The 22,198-nt window shown below is 40.0% G+C and overlaps 1 protein-coding gene across 1 annotated transcript in view; it reads right to left on the reverse strand.

The window, feature by feature from the left end:
- Positions 1 to 4,812: 4,812 nt before the first annotated feature.
- DCDC1 (doublecortin domain containing 1) overlaps positions 4,813 to 22,198 on the reverse strand; it is a gene marked incomplete at both ends in the record, with an annotated part of 459,856 nt that continues 442,470 nt past the window's right edge. Inside the window, 3 exons of the mRNA XM_080690535.1 lie at positions 4,813 to 4,881; positions 17,175 to 17,284; positions 20,096 to 20,246. Of these exons, the coding sequence (XP_080546661.1) occupies positions 4,813 to 4,881; positions 17,175 to 17,284; positions 20,096 to 20,246 (330 nt within the window). The remainder of the gene's footprint in view (positions 4,882 to 17,174; positions 17,285 to 20,095; positions 20,247 to 22,198) is intronic.

Genomic DNA, 22,198 nt, shown 5'->3' on the forward strand with positions numbered 1-22,198 from the left:
TTTCCTTCATAGCATTTATTTCTAGTTGTTTTCTTACCTACTTCTCTCTCTCTCTCTCTCTCTCTCTCTCTCTCTCTCTCTCTCTCTCTCTCTCTCTCTCTCGTTTCTTTGTTGTTGTTGTTTTTTTAACTGACTGTGAACTAAGACACTGGTTTACACCAGAGCCCCACACATAGAACAGTGCCGGCATATCATGGGAATTCTGTAAATATGCTACGTGAAGAAATGATGCCAGTTTCCTCTGGCTTGAGGTAATCCTTGTCATATAAGAATTTGGGGTTACAGAAAAAGAAAGATTTACTGAGTCTTTAAAGTTCCCATAAACCATTGAAATGCAGTAAATGCCCAGAACCATTGGAAAGCAAAGCAGATACCCGTCATCAACCCTGCCTTCCTCCAGGGCCCTCATCCTTGGCCCTTGCTCTTGCATGCAAAAAGCGGTAAGATGCAAGGAAAAGAAATGAGCACTGGAAAAACTGGCACAAAACTGTGCAGCTCCACCCTGACTTCACTACTAGCTCAGTCCCTAGTTACTATCTCTCTACAAAAGTAATACCCAAGCTGGGCGCCGTGGCACATAGCTGTAATCTCAGTACTTGGGAGGCTGAGACAGGAGAATCACAGGTTCAAGGCCAGTGCATGGTAACTTAGCAAGACCCTGTTTCAAAATAAAAAATAAGAGCTGGGCGTGGTGGCACATGCTTGTAATCCCAGCATTTAAGAGGCTGAGACCGGAAGATCGTGGTTTGTGGACAGCCTCAGCTACTTAGTGAAGCCCTTTGCAACTCAGTGAGATCCTGTTTCAAAATAAAGAATAAAAATAGGCCTGGAGGTGTAGCTCGGAGGTAGAATGCCCCTGGGTTCCATCCCCAGTACTGCAAAAATAAATAAATAAATAAGTAAAAAAATAGGACTGGGGCTGTGGGTCAGAGGTAGAATTCTCCTGGGCTCAATCTCAGTAACACACACACCCAGATCAAGGGTTCGATGCATCTCACTCTCAAGATGGTCTATATTCTCCCTTGAATTTGTATTCCTTGCCTTACGCACTCTTTAAATAGCCCGCATTTCCCCCTGAGAATGTGTTTTCCTAAGTAAATCTCTATCTGGGTCTCTAACTGATGTCTTTGTGTGTGTGTGTGTGTGGGTTTGGGGATGGAACCCAGGGGCATTTGACCTCTGAGCTAAACCCTCTGACCTATTTTTTATTCTTTATGTTTAAATTCATTTCTGCTATGTTTGTCAAGAGCCCCACTCATTCTGAATTGAGGTATACCCCCCTCCAGGAACTCCTTGGATCTCCTCTCGGGACACTTGATCCTCAAATTATTGTGGAGCCCATAGTCCTATAAATATACATTATCTGTACCCCTTAAACACACACACACACACACACACACACACACACACACACACACACATAAAATCTGCTTTCAACAACAGCATCCAGGATTACAGGTGTGCACCACCACGGCCAGCTTTATTTGCACAATTTTGAGAAATATTTCTCTGCCTCCTAAAAGCAGGATTTTTCAGCTATAACTCCACTCAATTTGACTCTGAGGGCTGTAGTTTCTCCTAAGCAGCTGACTGAAATGGATATTTAGCAAAACTTTAATGCGAGCCTATCGTGTGCCAGGCACTTTGCCGGGCTCTATAGCGGAAGCAGAGAACAGGCAGAGAAACCCTGCAGGGCATCTTCTGCCTCTCAGTCTAGTGCTTTTAACTAATTTGAAAACTCTAGCCAGTGATAACGACATTGATTCATAATTCAATACATTTGTCCCATAAAAATTCAACAATTTTTAGGAGGTTTCTAAACAATACCTTAAAAGGAATCAGAAGGCACTTTGTACATAACTCTTGACTGAGAGTACAGTGAATGTTAGCCAAATTCTCTGAAGTGCAATTGTAACACGACTTGGAATAAAAGTATCAGAAAGTTATCTGAATGTTTGTCAATATTACCATCTCAGATAAAAGGTAAGTGAACTAGCTGCCCAGAGTTACAAATATAGATGCCCCATTTTCCTTTTTTCTTTCTTTTCCTTTCATTTATTCCTCCTTTTTTTGTAGTGATACCTACTTTTATTGGTACATTGTAATTATACATCACAGTGAGGTTCAATGTGACACAAACATCCATTTTTATATAGCAGCACAATTCACAGTAGCCAAATGATGGACCCAACCCAGGTGTCCATCAACCGATGAACAGATAAAGAAAATGTGGTCTATATGTACAATGGAATTCTATTCTATCATAATGAAGAACAGAATTACGTCATTTTCAGAAAAATGAATGAAACTAAAGAATACGATACTAAGCAAAGTCAGCCAGTTTCAGAAAAGTCAAGGGTCAGATGTTCTCTCTCATATGTAGAAGCTAGAGAGAAAATAGCAAACAAAAGGAACTTCAGATAGATGCTCTGCTTTTCTGCCAGTGGATGCTGTGATTTCCATGCCGGCTCCAGGTGTCCTCTTCCATTCTTCTGAGTTTCAATCCCCAACTGCCAGGCCTGTTTTGTTCGCTGCTGTTCTCCTCACAGACAAAAGGAAAACATGTGTTCCTTCTGCCGGCAAGAGTAACAAGTGAAATGGTTTTGTGACTGTGAGAAATGTCAATTAGCTTTTTCCTCCTAGGTAATAAAGGTTTTCTCCAAGGAACACCCAAAATTAACAACCTCGTTTGTGAAGTTTGTATTTCTTTCTCTTTTCCCACTTAAGATTCCTAGATGTAAAAAATAAAATGAATCATACTCAGAGATACTAAGAAGCCTTCATGATTTATTGTTTTTGAGTATAACAAGAAAACATATTACGCCAGTGAACATCGAATCTGTTTCATCCAAAGTGTATTTTGAAATTGTCCACGTGAGAGGGAAGGATCCTAAGTCCTCCAATCCTATAAGATTATGAGAATGAGAAATATTTTCTTTTACATTAAGACATCTTTATTTAAAAAGTTTATTGATAAGTCTGGCATGGTGGCGCATGCTTATAATCCCAGCATTTGGGAGGCAGGAAGATTGTGGTTCACAGACAGCCTCAGCTACTACTAAGTGAGGCCCTTTGCAACTCAGCAAGAACCTGTTTCAAAATAAAAGAATAAAAAATAGGAATGGGGTGTATTTCGGAGGTAGAATGCCCCTGGGTTCCATCCCCAGTACCGCAAAAAATAAAAGTTTGTTGATATTTTCCAGATCAATCTGTGAACTCCATGAAATAGTATCAAAAAGAACCCCAATTATTTGGTAGGTGTATTTTATGAGATTGTGTGACTTTTGAAAAGATTCTCAAAAGAGTATATGGCCAGGCGTGGTGGTGCACGCTTGTAATCTCAGCATTTGGGAGGCTGAGACAAGAGGATCACGGTTTGCAGACAGGATACTTTCTGAGGCCCTTTGCAACTCAGTGAGACCCTGTTCAAAGTAAAGAATAAAAAATACGGCTGAGGGTGTAGCTCAGAGGTAGAATGCCCCTGGGTTCCATCCCCAGTACCTCAAACAAAAAAAGTATATGAACTAAAACAGCTTGAGAACTGCTTCATAATAGTCTGCTGATGTTTTAAATGTTATCAATTAATTTTCAAATAATTTTACATATTTCAAATGCTTCTTCAAATTTGATATTTGAAATCAAAATATATAATTGTCAAAGATATATTTTAAGACTTTAAGACGCCTAGTTCGTACCATCACATTAGTTTCATTTACACAATTTTTTTGTACTAGAAAGTGAACCCAGGGGCATTCTACTTCCAAGCTACAACCCTAATCCTTTTTATTTTATATTTTGATATCCTTTTTATCTTATATTTTGAAATAGGGTCTCATTAGATTGTTGAAAGTCTAAGTTGCTGAGGCTGGTCTTGAACCTGTGATCCTCTTGTCTCAGCTCCCCAAGTTCTAGAATTACAGGTATGCACCATGGCCAGCTTTATTTGCACAATTTTAAGAATTATTTTCTGCCTCTTAAAAGCATAAGAATTATTCCATTATAACTTCACTTAATTTGACTCTGAGGGCTGTAGTTTCTTCTGAACAGCTGACTGAAATGGAATTCCACAAAACAGACCCTCCATTCCCATTATCCTGTTGTTACTTCAGTTTGAGGCCCAGCACAGGATGGAAGATGGCTAGACTTTGTCTTCCCCCTATGTTGCTGTGGACTGGGACCCAGAAGCTGTATCAAAAAGCCCTGTGGGTAGAGAGATCTGTCCTGAATAAATAAAAGCGAGGCACCTGTGGATAGGCACATACTATCTAATTAGGGAAGACAAGAGACTCTCCTTTAATATATATGCAATTTTTTTTTTTTACAAACAGGTCACTCTGTAGACTGAAAAGACTAAAGAATATATAGAGAACATTACTAGAATATGAAGTTTCCATCACTAACTGCTCTTGTTTATGATATATGTTATTATGAATTTATGGATATATTGTGGCTGATTTGCCAATGCTGGTAATTCTTCAAAATATGCCCATGAAAAATTTTAGTTATTTTGAAGGTAAATTTTAGGACTAAATTTTTAAAAATAAACTATGCAGTTTTTGGTTTTTGGAGTGAATTTGTCTAAGCTAGGCATAGTGATGCACACTTATAATCTTAGTACTTAAAAGGCCAAAACAGGAGTATCATAGGTTCAAGGCCAGTTTCAACAATTTCATGAGACCCTCAGCAACTGAACAATATACCCTGTTGTTGTTTTAAATAGAAATGGCTGGGGGTTTTCATTGAAGTGAAGCATTCCTGAGTTTAATCCCTAGTACAAAAAATGGTAAGTGAATTTGTCTAATTTCAGAATCTTCACCAATCTAAATAATTGGCCTTTCTGTCAGTCTTCTGTTTACAAGTAGGTGAGGAAAGTTTTCTTTCCTGTAAGATAGAGAGAGAAAAATTACATAAACATACACACACAACATGCACATACATGTACTCTTGTATTTATATTCATACATATGTATATGAAGTTCTGTAGAAGTTGCTATTTTAAAAAATTAATCAGAATAGGTGCGTTAAAGCTTGATAAGCCTTATAAAATTTATAGAAGCATCCCCTTCAAGGCCTGATGTGAGTTATGAAATCTAATTTTGTTTTCATAGCTCTGTGATAAAATTTTATCAATGTTATAAAAGGGGTCTTTACTAAGACTGACCGGAAATCTGAACTATCTGGCCAGGCAATAAAAACACATTCTTTAGCTGCAAAGTGTCAGACAAGCAAGGTTTAACTGAAATTGATCGATAAGTCTTCCTTTTACAGTTGAGTGCATTCACTTTACCTCATAGGATAAAAATTTTTTAATGGTTTTTCCATTAATATCGGAGTTCAGTGTTAGTAAGGAACAAGAAAGACATAAAAGAGAGAGAGAGAGAGAGACGCCATCAAGAAAGGATGTAGTGATTTTTAATGGGCACTTGTGCTCAGAGCACTTGTGAGCCTGAGATCTGGAACTTTTGCTACTTACTGTTACGGGTTGAGTTGTGTCTCCTTCAAATTCATATGCCAAAGCCCTAATCCTAGCATTTCAGAATGTGATATTACTTGGAAATATAATTGCAGTAGATATAGTTAGTTAAGGCGAGGTCTCACTAAAGTACAGTGGGCTCTTAATCCAGGATGACCAGTGTCCTGATAAAAATATGAAAATCTGGACATGGGCGCACAGGGAGAACCCCAAGTGCAGATGAAAGCGAAGATTGGGGTGATGCTTCTGCATGCCAAGGAATGTCAGATCACCAGCTATTTTAAGTATGTTCAGGCTGCTATAACAAAATGCCCCAGTCTGGACAGCTTATGAACAACAGGAACCTACGCCTCAGTTGTGTAGGCTGAGAAGTTCGCAAGCAAGGTGTCCACAGCTTTTGTGTGTGGCATTTACTCATAAATGATGCCTTCCTGCCAGGTCCTGCTGTAGCAGAAGGGGCAAGGCTGCTCTCTGGAGCCCCTTTTATAAGGACACTGATCCCATTCACAAGGGTGCTGCCCTCACAATATGGGAGGTGGGACCTTGCAAAGTCCCCACCTTTGAAAACCACCCCATTGATGGCTGGGTTCCAACATATAAATTGGGAGATGGGGCTGGGGGTGGGGAGACATAAACATTGAGAGCAGCAAGCCAGCTGAAGCTGGGGAGAGGTATGAACTGGATTTTCCCTCCCAGCTCTCACAAGGGACCAATCCACTGACACCTTGACCTTGGACTTCTAGTTACAGAGCCATGAAATAATAAGTGTCTGCTCTCTAAGCCATCCATTTTGTGGTACTTTGTTGTGACAGTTATTATGGTCTGAACGTGTCCCCCAAAATTCATGTGTTGGAACCTTAATTCCCAACAGTGCTGGGAGGTGGGCCTTTTGAGAGGTGTGTAGGTGGCTCTGCCCTCATAAATGGATTTATGCAGCTAAAAATGGTTTGGGGGGGGGTGTCACAGTTTCTTGCCTTCCCACCTTTCACCCTGTGAGGACAGAGTAAAAAGGCCCTCCCTCAGCAGACACTAATGCCTTGATCTTAATCTTGCATTTCCCAGCCTCTGGAACTGTGAGACATACATCTCTGTTCTTTATTAATCACTTAGTCTTGGTTATTCTTTTATTAATCACTTAGTCTTGGTTATTCTTTTATAAATCACTTATTCTTGGTTATTCTTATTAGTTTACTAGCAGCGCTAGTAAACTAATGCATGGGTAAATGCAGCATGTGGGTAGGAAAGTGCGTCCCCTGCTGGCTGATCACGTCCTGATAGGGCAAGGCCCTCTCCCATGCACAGAGCAGTGCCTCCCATCTTCGGTTGGATATTAAAGTGAAGCTCCCCTTGCCAAATTCAGTTGTCATCAAGGAGATTATACAAGTACTCAGAAACTACTCCCAGCATTTGGGAGGCTGAGACAGGAGGATTGCAATTCAAGGACACCCTCAGCTACTTAGACTTAGTAAGGCCCTTTGAAACCCAGTGAGACCCGGTTTCGAAATAAAGAATAAAAAATAGGGCTGGGGGTGCAACTCAGAGGTAGAATGCCCCTGGGTTCCATCCCTAGTACCACAAAAAAAAAAAGAAACTAAACCATAAACTCAGGCCTCGAAGGCATCCAGTGAACCTGCTTTTAGAATTACCCATAGTACTTGACAGATCTACAGGACTGAAAACTTACAAAAGGGTTGGTACAATGAAAAAAGGACAGGCTATGATGGGGCTAGGCTGGGTACAAACACTAGCCCTGCCACTTGTTGGCTGGTGGCTTTGGAGAAGATGATTCACTCCTAGGGACTCAGCTTCCTATTTGTAAAATGTAAATGTAGTGGACATAATACCAATTTTATAAGGTGGTTGCAAGTGCTGAATGAGATAAACACCAATGTAGAAAACCCAGCATACTCCTCCACAAGAAGATACCCCAAACACGTGAGTCCTTCTCCTTCCATGTTGATGATTTCATTTCATGCTTATACCAAGGGACCTGCCCAAGAATCCAAGAGGTAAGACTTCAAGTCCAGCTTTCAGTTCCAAGTTCAGGGATCTCTCATTTAAAGGGGCCACTTCTAGTCCTTGGCTGTTCCAAAGCCCTGCTACAATTTCTCTCTGCTGCTCTGCTGAGATTCAGATTGGGGGCAGAGGTGGCCCTGGAGGCAGGTCATGGTAAACATCTGTAAAAAGACCTTACTATGGAGGAGGTGGATTGTAGGAACTGGCTGGATTCTGGCTGCCCCAACTCTTCCTGCCCAATTGCATCTCATCACTGAATCAGATCAGACTTTCAGAATTGGATTGTAATTTGAGAGATTAAGAATCTTCCCTTTCATTTTCTCAAAGAGGAAGCAGCAGTTTAGAGGACCCTCAGCTAGTTGGCTTCTAGTTGGATGGTCTCATGAACCCCATCCCAATGCTTTTTACTTCATTTAAATCTCCCAAGTTCCATGAAGGCAGCTCAGGAATGGAAAAACCAGAACAGATCCAAGGATATGTAAACTATTCTCAAAATTTACCTTCCCATGGAGGAAAAATATGGCTTTAGTGGAATCAAGGTCCTTCTGAGGTCAGTGATTCTTAAACCAACACAGATGAAGCTGAATTTTGAAATGGCACGTGGCTTGCTTGACATGGTAGTACACGTCTGTAACCCCAGTATTTGTGAGGCTGAGACAGGAGGATCACAGGGTTGTGACCAGCTTCAGCAACTTAGCAAGACTCTCAGCAACCTAGGGAGACCCTGTTTTTAAACAAAAAATAAAAAAGGACTGGGGGTATAGCTCAGAGGGAGAATGCCTCTGGGTTCAATCCACACTACCTTAACAACAACAACGAAAAAGGCAAGTAACTGAAACGTAGCGAAGGGGTGGGGCACATCAGTGTTCTTTTATGTTTACTCTTTCAAGAGGGTTAGCTTGCTCCTAGGGGGCCTGCACCAGAAGATCAGGGGGAGCTCAGAGTCTGAGGGGCAGCGGCTCCTGTGTGGAAATCTACTCCCACTTGGCTGACTCCCACTTACATGCTGTTTCTGGCAGCAGAGACCAGCCTTGGGTCACCTCACCACCACTGAGTAAATATGCTGAAAATTATTAGTATTTCAGAGAAATGTTTAACTGTTCGCGGATTATCTACGACACCACAGGCCAAAGTCACAGCAATCTAACCTGGGAGTGAGTTTACGTTACCTGGTGATTTATGGAATGAGAATTCTGGGTGCTCTGTGGGACTAATTTAATACGAAACATTCAGATGTCTGTCTTATAATGCCATTCATCTTTCCGTAGCCTGCCGGCACCAGGGGGCACACGGTTCAGAGAGCAGCCTCTCCCTTCGCAGCCACAAATCATCAGGCTTGCGGGAGGGGGTGACGCGTCTCCTTTTCCAAGCCGGCCTGCTGCAGAAGAGGGTCTGTCTGAACTCTACTGAGAAAAGAGTGTTCTCTGCTCCACCAGGTCTGAGGGGTGTCTTGAGACCGTTGGTGAACAGGGAATCAAAAACAATGTCGCTTTGGTTTGACTCTAAGGGAATTTAGTTAGTGTATACTGTCCTATCAGCAAGTACAGACTTCTTTATCAGACAATGTGCTTTTCTATAGATTGAGGTAATAATGCATATAAGGAGAAAAAAGTTAAATTCTAATTTATTCTATTACCTATGTTAATAAGCCAGGTGTTTTAATACAGGCTAAAACAAAACACTGTTTTAACTAAGATAACCTAAATCTCACAATCAGTGAACAAATATTCATAAATGCCTATGTAATAAGGAATCTTTGGGCCCTAGGAATCCAAGTCTAGACCAGCCTGACCTTACTCCCAAGGGGTTTGAAGGAAGAGAAAGAGGATGTCCACTGGGGCTATCACTACAGTGAATGTGAGCATCGTAGGCAGTGCCAGGGGAGAACACTGATACCCTAATCTAAATGAATGCGTGAAGGCAGCTATTGGTTGCTCTCCATCCAGGCAATATTCCACTAGAAGACACAAGAAGGTAGAGTGACCTTCCACCAGAAAGAGGGAGCCAAAAGAAATATAAAGAAAAGACAGGAAACAGCCCATGAAACGGCAGCCCTGAGCAGACCAGTGCTATATCTTAGGGTGCAAGAGAAGAGCCCGTGCAGAAGTAGAGAATTTACAGGTGAAACAGCACAGAGAAACAGAGGCATCAAGAGCAGGTGTGGCTGAAAGCCGGGGTCGCCACTGAGGCATAGACAGGCCAGCATCTGGAATGCACACCGTGATGTCCACGTGCTGGGCTTTCCTGAGCTCCCTCACTTCCTTGTTAATCATCTCCACAAACCTCCCTCACCAGAGGTAAATGCAGTCTATCTCTGTAACTTATAACTGAAATGAACTTAAATTATAATATCTATCCCAACTTTCATATTAGTTCCCCTTTCTGGCTTTCCATTATATTTACACAATTCCAAACTCCTGTGGACTACCTCCAGTGGCCTCCCCAGTCTGGCCCATGCTCGCCCCTCCATCTCATTATATTCCTTTTCCTCCGGCACTCTGGGCCTGTCCAAGCAGTCACACCTGTTGCATTCACCTCTGCAAGCCCAGCACCCACAGTGGTGCCTGGGGCTTTTTACAAATATAGAAAACAGAACCAGTTCTTTAGAAGAAGGAAGTGGCTAATAGGCTCTTGAAATATTACCAGTCCAAACTGGTAATATTTGTGCTGTACTAATAAAATATACACAAGATATGGAAACCCAAGAACAACAACAAAAAGGTAAACACATCTCGTAATTTTATACTGATTATATGCTAAAATGACACTTTGGATAGATGAGGTTGAATGAAATATACTATTAAAATGTATTCCACACATTTCTTTTTTAATTTTTCTAAAAATGTGGTTACTGGAGATGTCAAGGCATTTATGCGCCCCCCACCATTTCCCCATTAAACAGTGCTATCTTGGACCTGCCTCTCATGCTGCTATGGTTTGGATAAACATCCTCCCAGGCTCAGGCGTTAAGGCCTGGTACCCAGCCTGTGGTATATTGAGAGGTGGTAGAAACTTTAAGACGTAGGGCCTCATAGGAAATCTGGTCGTATGGGGGCAGGCCCTCAAGGGAGATATTGGGTAACCTTGGCCCCTCCTCTTTCTGACTTTGCTTCCTGACTGCCATGCTGGGGGCAGCTTTGCCCTGCCCTGTGCTCCTGCTAGAATGTACTGTCTTGCCACTGGACCAAACTCTAAGGTTGCTTGACTCTGAAACAAAAAGCTTTTCTTCTCCTTCTTCTCCTCCTTCTTCTTTGTGGTATTAAGGATTGAATCAAAACAAGTATTTCCTCCTTCCTCCTCCTCCTCCTCCTCCTCCTCCTCCTCCTCCTCCTCCTCCTCCTCCTCTTTCCTCCTCTTCTCCCTCTTCCTCCTCTTCCTCTTCTTCTCCCTCCTCCTCCTCCTCTTCCTCCTCTTCTCCCTCCTCCTCCTCCTCTTCCTCCTCTTCTCCCTCCTCCTCCTCCTCTTCCTCCTCTTCTCCCTCCTCCTCCTCCTCTTCCTCCTCTTCTCCCTCCTCCTCCTCCTCTTCCTCCTCTTCTCCCTCCTCCTCCTCCTCCTCCTCCTCCTCTTCCTCCTCTTCTCTCCTCCTCCTCCTCCTCCTCCTCCTCCTCCTCCTCCTCCTCCTCCTTCTACTTTGTGGTTCTACTGCCAAGCTACACTCCCACCTCTATTTTATTATTTTGAAACAGGGTCTCACTAAGTTGCTAAGGCTCGCCTCAAATTTGTGATCCTCTTTTCTCAAGCCTCCCAGTTACTGGAATTACAGGTACACTATTCCCAGCTAGCTTTTCCTCTTTTCAGGTTGGTTATCTTTGGAATTTGTTGCAATAGTGGAAATCTGACACAGGCACCTCCTCAAGCATGCTCTGCTTCCTGATCACCACCTCTGCCTGGGGCTCAGTTTCTGTCATGACTCTCACTGCTTCCCCCTTTAGAATGGCTGATTCTTTCTTGTCTTTCGACTTTTAAATGTCACTTCCTTACAGAAGGCTTTAGATATGTGAGGTGTTAAGTATATCATACCTCCCCACCCCCTCAATTATTCTATAACTCAACTTGACTTGTTTATAGGACTTAACACAATTTTTTATTCTTTTATTTATTGCATATAATTGTTTTATGTGCTTGCTTAGCTTCTGAATGCCTGTCACCAATACATACTATGCGCCCCATGGGGGTTGGGGTCACATCTAACACATTCACCTTTGTGAGCCCAGATCCTAGAATAGAGAGTTCCTGGAGCTATACATACATATGTTTATATACATTATGAGAGGGTGGGGGAAACAAGCGCTCATAAGTGTGTGCCTGGCTACATACATAAATTTAGTCTTTGAAAACTAATTTTCTGCCTTATGAGGAAAATGTCTCTCTCTCTCAGTCTATATGGATTTCATTTGTGGGGCAAACGAATCATCTTGAAAATTAATTTTTCTAAGAGTTCTTATAACTGAACTGAACTAATATCCTGTGGATTTCCAAAACACTCTTAGATGAGTCCGCCTGGGGTGCAGGTGGCTCAGACTTCCACATTAACTAGACTTAGGGCAAATAGAACAGAGGCTCATCCTGTCCTCCAGTAAGTAGCACCTTCACTGGAAAAAGGGCACCTATGGAAACGGGCGAAACAGTCGTCTTTCCCTTGTTCTGAAGCTCTCCCTTTTTGCAAATATAAAAATGTATAAGAAAATGCCAGGAAGCTAGTTATTTTCCCCACCCTCAAAATTACTCTGCTCCTTGATATATGTACCATAGCAGTGACATTATTTCTGTGACCTTTAAAATAGCAAGATTTTATCAGCACTGAAGGCAGCTTAATTAATGGGGGGGGGGACTTCCACACCTCAGACTCACTGGTTTAGCCTTCCCATGTCTGGGTCTAATTCCAACCTCTGTATGACTCAAGACTATGTCTGTCATTTCCTCAGGGAACTGTGATGTGAAAACATGGGGATGCTTCAACTCAAGCTTTCTCACACATGGTGACTGCTTCTTTGTCTTCTTGCCTTCCCTGAAGACTAAGGCAAGCCGTGTGCAGGGTTTTGATACTGGTACTGATGGCTTGGGACATAATTGCTGATAGTAAAATGAATTTTCTTTGACAGGCCCCAAACTCCTGCCAAAGCTTCTCAAACTCAGCTCCTATTCCTCTTCCCAGGTGCTCAAAAATTGCATATGCCCGGCCCCATCTCAGGCACACAGATGATAGCAATCTCCAGCATGAGGCCTGGGGACCTATACTTCTTCAAGTCCCCTAGGTGTGTCTTGTGCACACTAAAACCTGAGAATCGCCTTAGCAAACCATCCCTGGCTGATCCACAAATGTTCCAAGAAGGATCTTTTTCTCTTTTTTTTTTGTAAAAGATGGGTTTTAAAGATTTTTAGCAGAGAAAAACCTAAAAGGCAGGCAGGGAGGAAGGGAGGGAAACAACACCAATATCCTGAGCATTTGTGCCTGGGCTAAAACCCCACATCAGTTCTGGACAAGCTAGTACCTAATGCATCCAACAGCTTAACCAAACCTCCTATCTTACCCCCAAGTACATGGTAGGCATCCTTCTAAAATCCTGCAGATTGCATTAGTTTGCAGACAATGAGCAAGAGCACACCCAGTTCAGAATCATCGTTTTACTCGCCCTACAAATACAATTTCCTGCTCCTGTCTTCCTCTCTCTCTTCCAACCCAGTTGCATCATGGGCATAGCACTTCATCTCTCATATATTTCTATTTGCACATATGGCACAGTGTGACAGACTATTGATAGTGGTTTCATGTTACAGGCTTGCAGAATCAGAAAATACTATGGCTGGCATCAGGAGCCCACTGAGCATCTGCGGCTACACGACACCCATCAGCACTTACCCATCAGCACTTACCCCAGCTCTCTGGCCTCACAGGTACTTATGATCGCACAGCCCCAAACCACACCACTTACACAGAACTCTAGTGCATTGTGTTGAGAGGGGAAAAAAACCTGCTGCTCTTTCTTTCTATTTACCTAGCCTTAGAGGAGGTGAGATGTGTATAGAGACAGGAGGGAACTGGGGTCATGGGTTTAATGAAAATAATTGAGTACAAATTCCCCTTACCTGAGAACATTAACTGAGAATTGATTCTGTGATGATCTAGAATAACACGGACATGTTTCTTTTGATCATCCCCTTGCAAACGGTGGCCCCCCAGAAGAGCTGCATTAAATTACTGAATCATGAATCTCAATGACACTCAGCACACCTGGGCTATTATTGAAGGCTTTCTAGCATGGAAATGTTGCAACAGCCATTGGCCAAAGTTTCTAAAAGAGCGAATTTATCTTTATCTTTTGTAGTTTTTCCTTTGTTTCCTTGATCCACAAAACAATATTTAGTTATTATGAACAATCAAGGAAAACAATGGAGATTCAGTGTCACAACCCTAAAAAAGCGACCTTTGAATTTTGAATCATTGCTGTGTCCTGTTTTGCAAAGCTGACATAAGCACTCAGGTACAATGTTTCTTTATAAATACTGTCAGTTAATCCCCAAATATCTGTCAAACTTTTAAGCATATTGCTTTCACCTAACTTGCTTAGCAACATGCAACTTTACCACAACACCTAATCAGCCAACAAAAGCTAGAGGTGGGCAGAGAATGCTAGCTCTCTGGAGGACAGTCACAGTGCTGGTATACTGTTCATTGACATCTGGATCACCTTAAGGGTGTTTGCGAACCAGCAGGAAATAAATGTTTGGAGAGGGCTATAGACTCGGGAATGGTTACTTTAGTATTTAGTAATAATGGTTTTCAGTTCATAGAAAAATATTGAAATCTGACTTATATATATGAGGCTCATTCAAATTTGATAAACATGCCCCCAAAGGAAATTACTGGGTTTATTAAAAGCCTAGGAGAGTGGAATAAAATTGCAATAGTCGTATCCTACAGTCCTTCCTAAAAGTGGAGTAACTGCTCCCTGGCCCACTTTCCAGCCAACCAAGGAGGAAAGTCAATAATAAGGAAAGAGTAGGGCTGTTCTTAGTTTAAGTTAGAAGTGGCTATGAACTGCCAAGATACCCCGGGCAAGCTGTTGTCTACAAAGTAAGTGTTGCTGCCTTGCTGGTAAAATGGGATGTGTTGATGACTGTTATATTACATCTAAAATCCCATTTACTAGTAATAGAAAAGTTCACTCAAGACTTTTGCCTTGTGTCTCCTGGTGCTTGATATAGTGTTGTGTGATATTACCAATTTTCGCTTCAGGCGTACTCACATGCAACAGCGAAGACTTCACAAGAATTTGCACATTTGATCCAGGGTGAAATTATGCCATTTTCATAGCAAATCAACTTCTCCCTGGCAGTAAAATGATAGGTACTTTTGCACCTAGAGAAAGGCCTTTGTTTTCAAGGAATTTTGAAAAAATAAAGAGTTGTCTTTGTGGGAAAGGCTATCTAGTCCTCTTAGCTTGCTTTCTACCCAGGAACAAGTTTAACCTTTCTTGTTCTGATCTCCTTATGATTGTAAAGGGGTTGAGGGATAATTTCCCCCACTTGTGTGGCACAAAGCTGCTCTGGAATACCTTCTCCTCCTGACATTGCAGGACAAAACATCTATAAAAGGACAAATTGTTGGTGTTATAACATGTGAAATTCTACCTCCACGTGCTTTGCTTTCATGGTTGGGAGCAGGGATTTATTCATGAGGCCCTACTGATTTGCAGACTGAAAGTAAACACCAGGCCTTCTGCAGCGATTACCAAGAGCCTCCTTCAGTAGAAGTGATATATTGCCTTCCTGCATTGCATTAAAGTGGAGGATTGAGCAGGGAGCCCAGCTGAGCCATTCTGCACACACCTAGCCAGGCTGCAATTTAGATTCAGGCAGAACAGTGAGTAGCTTTCAGAGGAAGAGCATTTCTCTGGAAAATTCCAACTAGCAACAAAATTAAACTCTGATTTGCTACCATGATATATATGCACATATGTATATATATGTGCACCTATGTATATATATGTGCACCTATGTATATAATATATGTATAAAATACATGTATACATATATGTGTACATATGTATATATGTATATATGCATGTATTTTATATATATATATATATATATATTTTTTTTTTTTTTTTTGGTGGTGGTACTGGGGATGGAACCTTTATACCTCTGGGCTATATACTCCCAGACCTATTTTATATTTTTATTTTTGGAAACAGGGTCTCTTAAGCCAGCAAGGCTGGCTTCGAACCTGCGCGATCCTCCTGTCTTTGCCTCCCAAGCGTGGGGATTACAAGCGTGTGCCACCATGCCCGGCAAAATATGTGTGTGTGTGTGTGTGTGTGTGTGTGTGTGTGTATACACATATATATTAATGGGTCTTTCATCTTCTCAGGATGAAATTAACAGGCAAAAAGCTTTTGTCCTGTAAGACTGACTCAAGACTGTTAAAGATTTCTCTCTCTCTCTCTCTCTCTCTCTCTCTCTCTCTCTCTCTCTCTCTCTTCTCTCTCTCTCTCTTTTTCTCTCCCTCTCTTTTGTGCTGAGGATTGAGCCCAGGGGCACCCTACCTTTCGGCTACATCCCCAACTCTACTTTATTTTTTATTTTCAAATAGGGTCTCGCTAAGTTGCTGAAGTATCTCACTAAGTGTTGAGGGTGGCCTTGAACCTACAATTCTCTTATCTCAGCTCCCAAATACCACCAAACCTGGCTGGTTTTCATTTCAAATACTGCATTTACCAGCCAGATGTGGTGGTTCATGAATGCCTGTAATCCCAGTATTTGAAAGGCTGAGACAGGAGGATTGCAGATTCAAAGCTAGCTTTGGCAATTTAGCAAGACCCTGTTTAAAACTAAAAAAAAAAAATTCCAAAAAAGATCTTGGGGTGTAGTTCAGGATAAGAATGTGCCGGAGTTCAATTCCTAGTACAAATAAGTAAATAAATAAACTAAATATATATTCTTTCTCTAAGTTTCTGTAATGAGGACATAGTCTATGACTTTCAATTACTAACCACATATTAGAAAATATCTAGCTTTACTCTCATGACTGACATCTAACTGTGTCCTATAAAGGGACTCTCACTGTCACTACAGGCAAAACTGAAGAGCTATTGAAGGAGGATAGGTCAATTCATGAGGTATTCATTAGCCACCAGCCATTCAGTTTTATTTGGCAAATGTAGGATTTTAACATTGGAGTTTCCAAAAAGCCAGAGAAGATCATTTGGGATCAAATTTTGGGTTAAATAGTCAAATAATCTATTTTATTATCAAATATTAGATGTATATACTTACACACAGACACACACATATATGTAAACAATATATATATATACACAAATATATATACACATATATGTGTACACACACAAATATGGCTACAACATTAGAGTTACTTGATCCTGCTAAGTTATGTTCAATAACTGGTAGTTTTATTTTATTTTTCTCCTGGGAGAAAGTGCACCCAAGATAATTGTTTTACTAGTATTATTTTGTCTCATTTTGTTGCCTTTCCAGAAACATATTTGAGGAATCAAATTTCACTGTATGTAAAATGTAGAAGGTAATAATCTTTAAAAGACACTGTAGAAAATTAAAAGGGATAAATAGCAGTCATGCTGTCACAAGCATATTAAGTATATACATATATCTCTACCAGCAGAGAACATCATGGCTTTGATATGAACTATCTGTGTGGACGTACCAGTGACAGCAACTTCGTGGACGGTGACAACATGATATCTGTGGCTTGAGGACCCTGCTGTCTTCGGATTCTGGCATAATTTGCTCTGATCTCCATCAGTTGCTTTAACTCTGTTTAAAAAATATATTTTGAGATACAAGTCAACGTATTTATAGAAAATAATTAAAATTCTGGGATGATGACAATCTGGAAGACCCCTCAGAAATCCTTAGCTTCTAACCTGGACTCTCTCATTACACACTGGACTTGCTTATCACAGGAGACAAGGACTAATATCCTTTGGATTTCTATACAAGAGAAGTTGCTAGCGAGGCTTCCTTCCAAGATTTGTATACAGCCTGAACTGGAGGTGAACCTAGGAGCACTCTAAAATCTGAACCCCCTGAGTGAACACCCCAAAGTGGTGGGAATCATGTTCAGATTTTATCGTGAATGGCATAAAGTGCTCTTTAACTTCATTGGGTGTTTATGTGAAAGAAACCATTCCAATACCATCTGGTTTGTTTTGCCAAATCAAATTCATTTTCAAAAGCCTAAGGTGATTCTTTGATGACTAACTTTCATATACTGAATTATTTTTTGCATCAGAGTCTATATGTTATTATGGTGTGTTTACTTTTGAAACTCTCAGGCTGCCTGATTTCTTTCTACCTGTATAGCCAGTAGATCAGAAAAATTATGTATGGAATGATTAATTATTTCAATATCTCATAAATATATAAAAATAATAGCACTTTTAAAATGTTTTCAGTGCTTAAATTGCTACTAATTATTGTTTTTCAGAAAAAAAAACAATGGGACGGCATCAATAAAATAAGTGTCTAAAGAACAATAGAGTCTCTGCAGTCAATCACATTTCCTAAAATATGTGTAACTCACTGGAAAGAATTTAGATTTTTTTGAGAAAACCACTAGTCCTTCACTATGAATCAACTACTTTTATAGGAATCAACTTAAATATTATAACAATGCATGTGTTTATAGAAATGAAGATGCGAAAATAAATGTTTGTCTACATAGACTTGTCAAAGGTCCACAGAATTAACACAGAGGAAAATGGGAGGGAGAGTAATATTTGCATTTCCAATTTTCTCGATTCCCTTCACAGTTTTTATTAGTGACAGGCTCGTTTCTGGGAAGGCAGCCTAGATCTTTCTCTGTGGGTTGGCTATTCTTTTGGATAGCTTGACTGAAGCATACTTAGCTTTATTTATTAGACAGGCCCAATGAACACAGTGTGGCAAGGAGGGCAGGGTGCAGGCAACAGAAGCCATTCTCCCAAGAATACAACTACTAAGCATAAGTAATGAAAGGAAGGGACGATACCTCTTATTGTACCACTCACTTGCTTACTATTCAGTTGTTTACAGTCCAGTTCAAGTGTTTCATATTCTCAGTTCAACTGAAAATTCTTTCAGGAAGAAAGCCTGGTTTGTGTTTCTTTTGCAGACTATGCAGTTTGAGAGCACAAAATATTTCCAAGTAACATTTACTAATGATCAGAACCTTACCATCAGTGTGTTCCTCTAAGTAACCGCATAGCATGGGTCACAAGGGCTGGATGATGGGTGATGACGGGAGACAGAAACATCAGAACCAAAGAATGATGTAGGATGGTGTTGATAGAATATTTGTGGCATCCCTCAGGACAGTGCCAGATAGTCCAGTAAATCCTTGTCTCCCTGCTTTTAGGTTTTCATTTCTACATTTTTGTCTCTCCTGGGCTAACTATAAAGATATCTAGCCATTTTAAATGTTTTTGGTTTACCAACCTTACATAAACCATAGTAATAATTTTACAGTGCCATTTATTTATTTATTCATTTATTTATTTTTGTAGTCCTAGGGGTTGAACCCAGAGACATTTTACCTTCAACCTATATACCCAACCTGATATTATTTTTTGTTTGGAAACAGGGTCTTGTTAAATTGCTGAGGCTGGCTTTGAACTTGTGATCCTCCTGTCTCGGCCTCCCAAGTACTAGAATTACAAGCATGCGCCACCATGCCCAGTTTATGGTGCCTTAAAAAAAAAAAAAAAAAAAGAAATCTAAGCCAGGCATGGTGGTAAACACTTGTAACCCTAGTACCTGGGAGGTTGAGACGGGAAGATCCAGGTTCTTGGCCAGCCTCAGCAACTTAGTGAGACCCTGTTTCAAAATAAAGAATAAAAAATCAGGCTGGGGGTATTGGGCTGGAGGTATAGCTTGGAGGTAGAATGCCCCTAGGTTCAATTCCCAGAGCCACAAAAAATAAAAGAAAAAAAGAAATCTAGATTTTTTATTATAGGGATGCTTGGCAACTTACTTTATTAAAAAAATCTTTTCATTTCCTTTAAAGTAATAACAATGTCTTTTGAGATTTTCTGAAAATTATGTCTTTGCTAAGGTATACCAACCTACAGAAAATGCTTTAAATTCTTCAGGGCAAACAGGATAAGATAAAAGTTGTCTCCTTAAAAAATACATGTTCTTTCAATTTCTGTCATTTTTCAGAGAAAATGATCAAGAAATAGACAAGATAATAAAACTAATGCATTTACTTATTTCTAAAGAAATTTGAATGTGGTATAACTATTAATAAAATATTATTTTGAATAATTTGAAAAGTAGGAAGTCAATGGAGCCTCACTCTTGCCGGGGTTCATAACTAAGGGAGTATCTTTGAGTGAGGCGCTCTTGGTATTTCTGTGACTAGGCATGAAGAAAGCTCAAGCCTAACTGAAATTTCAGTTGTTTGGAAGAGAGTTAACCACGAGGTCCTAGTACATACATGTGTAACATGAAGAAGAACAGCATGGGGAGCTGAACTATTAAAAATCATCCTAACCGGATGCAAAATTTAGCAAGTAAGGTCTCAGAAGAAAAGACTGGCTGCTTTAATTCTGTAAAAGCTTATGAAAAAGAAAGTGTCGCCCATACCTTTTTGGGTTATAAAGCTGTGTCCTGCAGACACACAGATGACCATGTCTCGCTCTATATTATCCCAGGACTGAATCAACTCTCCATCTGGGGTGTACAGGATTCTGGCTGGGTGAGCCATTTTGAGACGAGAAGAGCAGTCATCTAGCAGCTGAAATGCAAAGGGACATCCCATATTTGAATATGGGATTTTACAATATAATTAATTAGTAAACAATCAATTCTTTTAAGATAACTCTTATTCCTATTTGAATAGTAACTCTGTAACTTAAGATTTGAAAGAGGGATGTAAGGGAAGGGGAAAATGCACCTAAACATTCCCTAAAGTACTCGATCACAAGGAACTGCAGTGCTCTTCGATGGAGATTTCCTTGTAGTTTTTCAAGGAAAAAGGCATCCAACTTGCTATTTAGGAAATACCTAATACAGTAAACCCTGGATTGAGAATCTAGACATCTTAAGATATATAAACTAAAATGAAAAATGATAATGACCAAGGAAGTAGAATGACTAAAGGTAAGGTGACCCAGGCTCTGGTCTCTTTGTGATCCTTAGACAACTCAGGTAACTATCGTAAATGAGTCTTCTCAATTATAAAATGATAGTTTTGATCTAAACTTATCTGGCTTTATAATTATAAAGTATTTTTTTTCTTTAATTGATAAAATTTAAAACTCTCTACAAGGGACTTACTAACTTCTCAGTTTTTCTTGAATTACTCAGAAATACTCAGACAGATATAAGGTGTCAACAGTACTAGAAAGATTAATTATCATGGTGTCAAACCACTGGTAGTAATTCCATTAAAATCATTAACCTATTCATAAGTCTCTAGGATAAAATAATAAAACAAGCAGGAAGAAAGTGAGAGGTTGCTACATACCTTGTCTAAGTAACTTTCACCTAACAAAGAGTGAGACCAGTATTTCCTCCAAATCACACAAGCCTGGTCCACATGAGCCCAAAATCACAAAATTAAATTAAAAATTATCTAGAAGTTAAACACTGTGAAAAGTATAGATTTCAAGCAAAGAGGAAACTGGTGATACAACACCGAATAACAAAGAAGATAGAGCAAAATCTATAAATTTGTTAGGGGTAAGGTTTTATTGTAAGAATTCTATATTCAGCCAAGTTATGACTTACAGTTAAAAGAAACAAACAATATCCTTCTGTATACAAAAGTTTAGAAAAAAATGTATCATTTATCATTTTTCAGATAATTAAAAAATGAATAAAATTCTTTCACTGCTAGTAAGAAATACATGATTAAGATTAAGCATTAAGATTCTTATAACATGATAAAACTGCTCAAAAATCAGAAAATAAGTTGAATAGAAATTATATAAGTTTTCATGGAGTAAAAATAAAATAAAAATAAAAATTCATCCCAAACAGAAATGGGCATGAAAAAGAAAAACCAGAGTGTGCTCTCTCTTTGTTGGTGCATTCATTTCTCTTTGTTAAGAATGCTTATGCCAGGTGTAGTGGCTCATGCGTAATTCCAGTACTTGGAAGAATGAGACAGGAAGATTTCAGGTTTGAGAAAAGCCTCAGCAACTTAGCAAGACTCTCGGCAACCTAGAAAGACCCTGGTAAAAACTATAACAATGATTAAAAGGGCTGGGGCGAAGCTCGGGGGATGTAATTCAGTGGTAGAACACCTGTCTAATATTCAGGAATCCCCTGGTTCAATTTCCAACACACACACACACACACACACACACATTTTATGTTTATAACTAATGCAATAAAACATGAAATCAGAAGAGAAATAGCTCTTTTAAAGAAATAAGTAAAATCATCATTGTATAAACTTAATATAGCAAAATTCTTAGGAAATATAAGTAAATCAAACAAAAAATGAATACTGAAAAATGGTGGAATAGAAGAATACTCTTTGGGTTGCTTCAAGACTCAGAACTTAACTACCAGGAAGATTGCCTATGGTAAGAGAAGAAAAGCAGCTAGAACTCAACAGAAGAAAGGCAGTGAAAACATGATGGAATTGGACACATTACAGAGAGCAGAGGACAGGAAAGAGCCCCACACCTCTCACCTAGTGAGCAAAGAGTGGAGGCAGGGCCATCTTGGTGAGCACAC

Source organism: Muscardinus avellanarius (genome assembly GCF_963383645.1).
Source record: "Muscardinus avellanarius genome assembly, chromosome: 1".
Classification (NCBI taxonomy): domain Eukaryota; kingdom Metazoa; phylum Chordata; class Mammalia; order Rodentia; family Gliridae; genus Muscardinus; species Muscardinus avellanarius.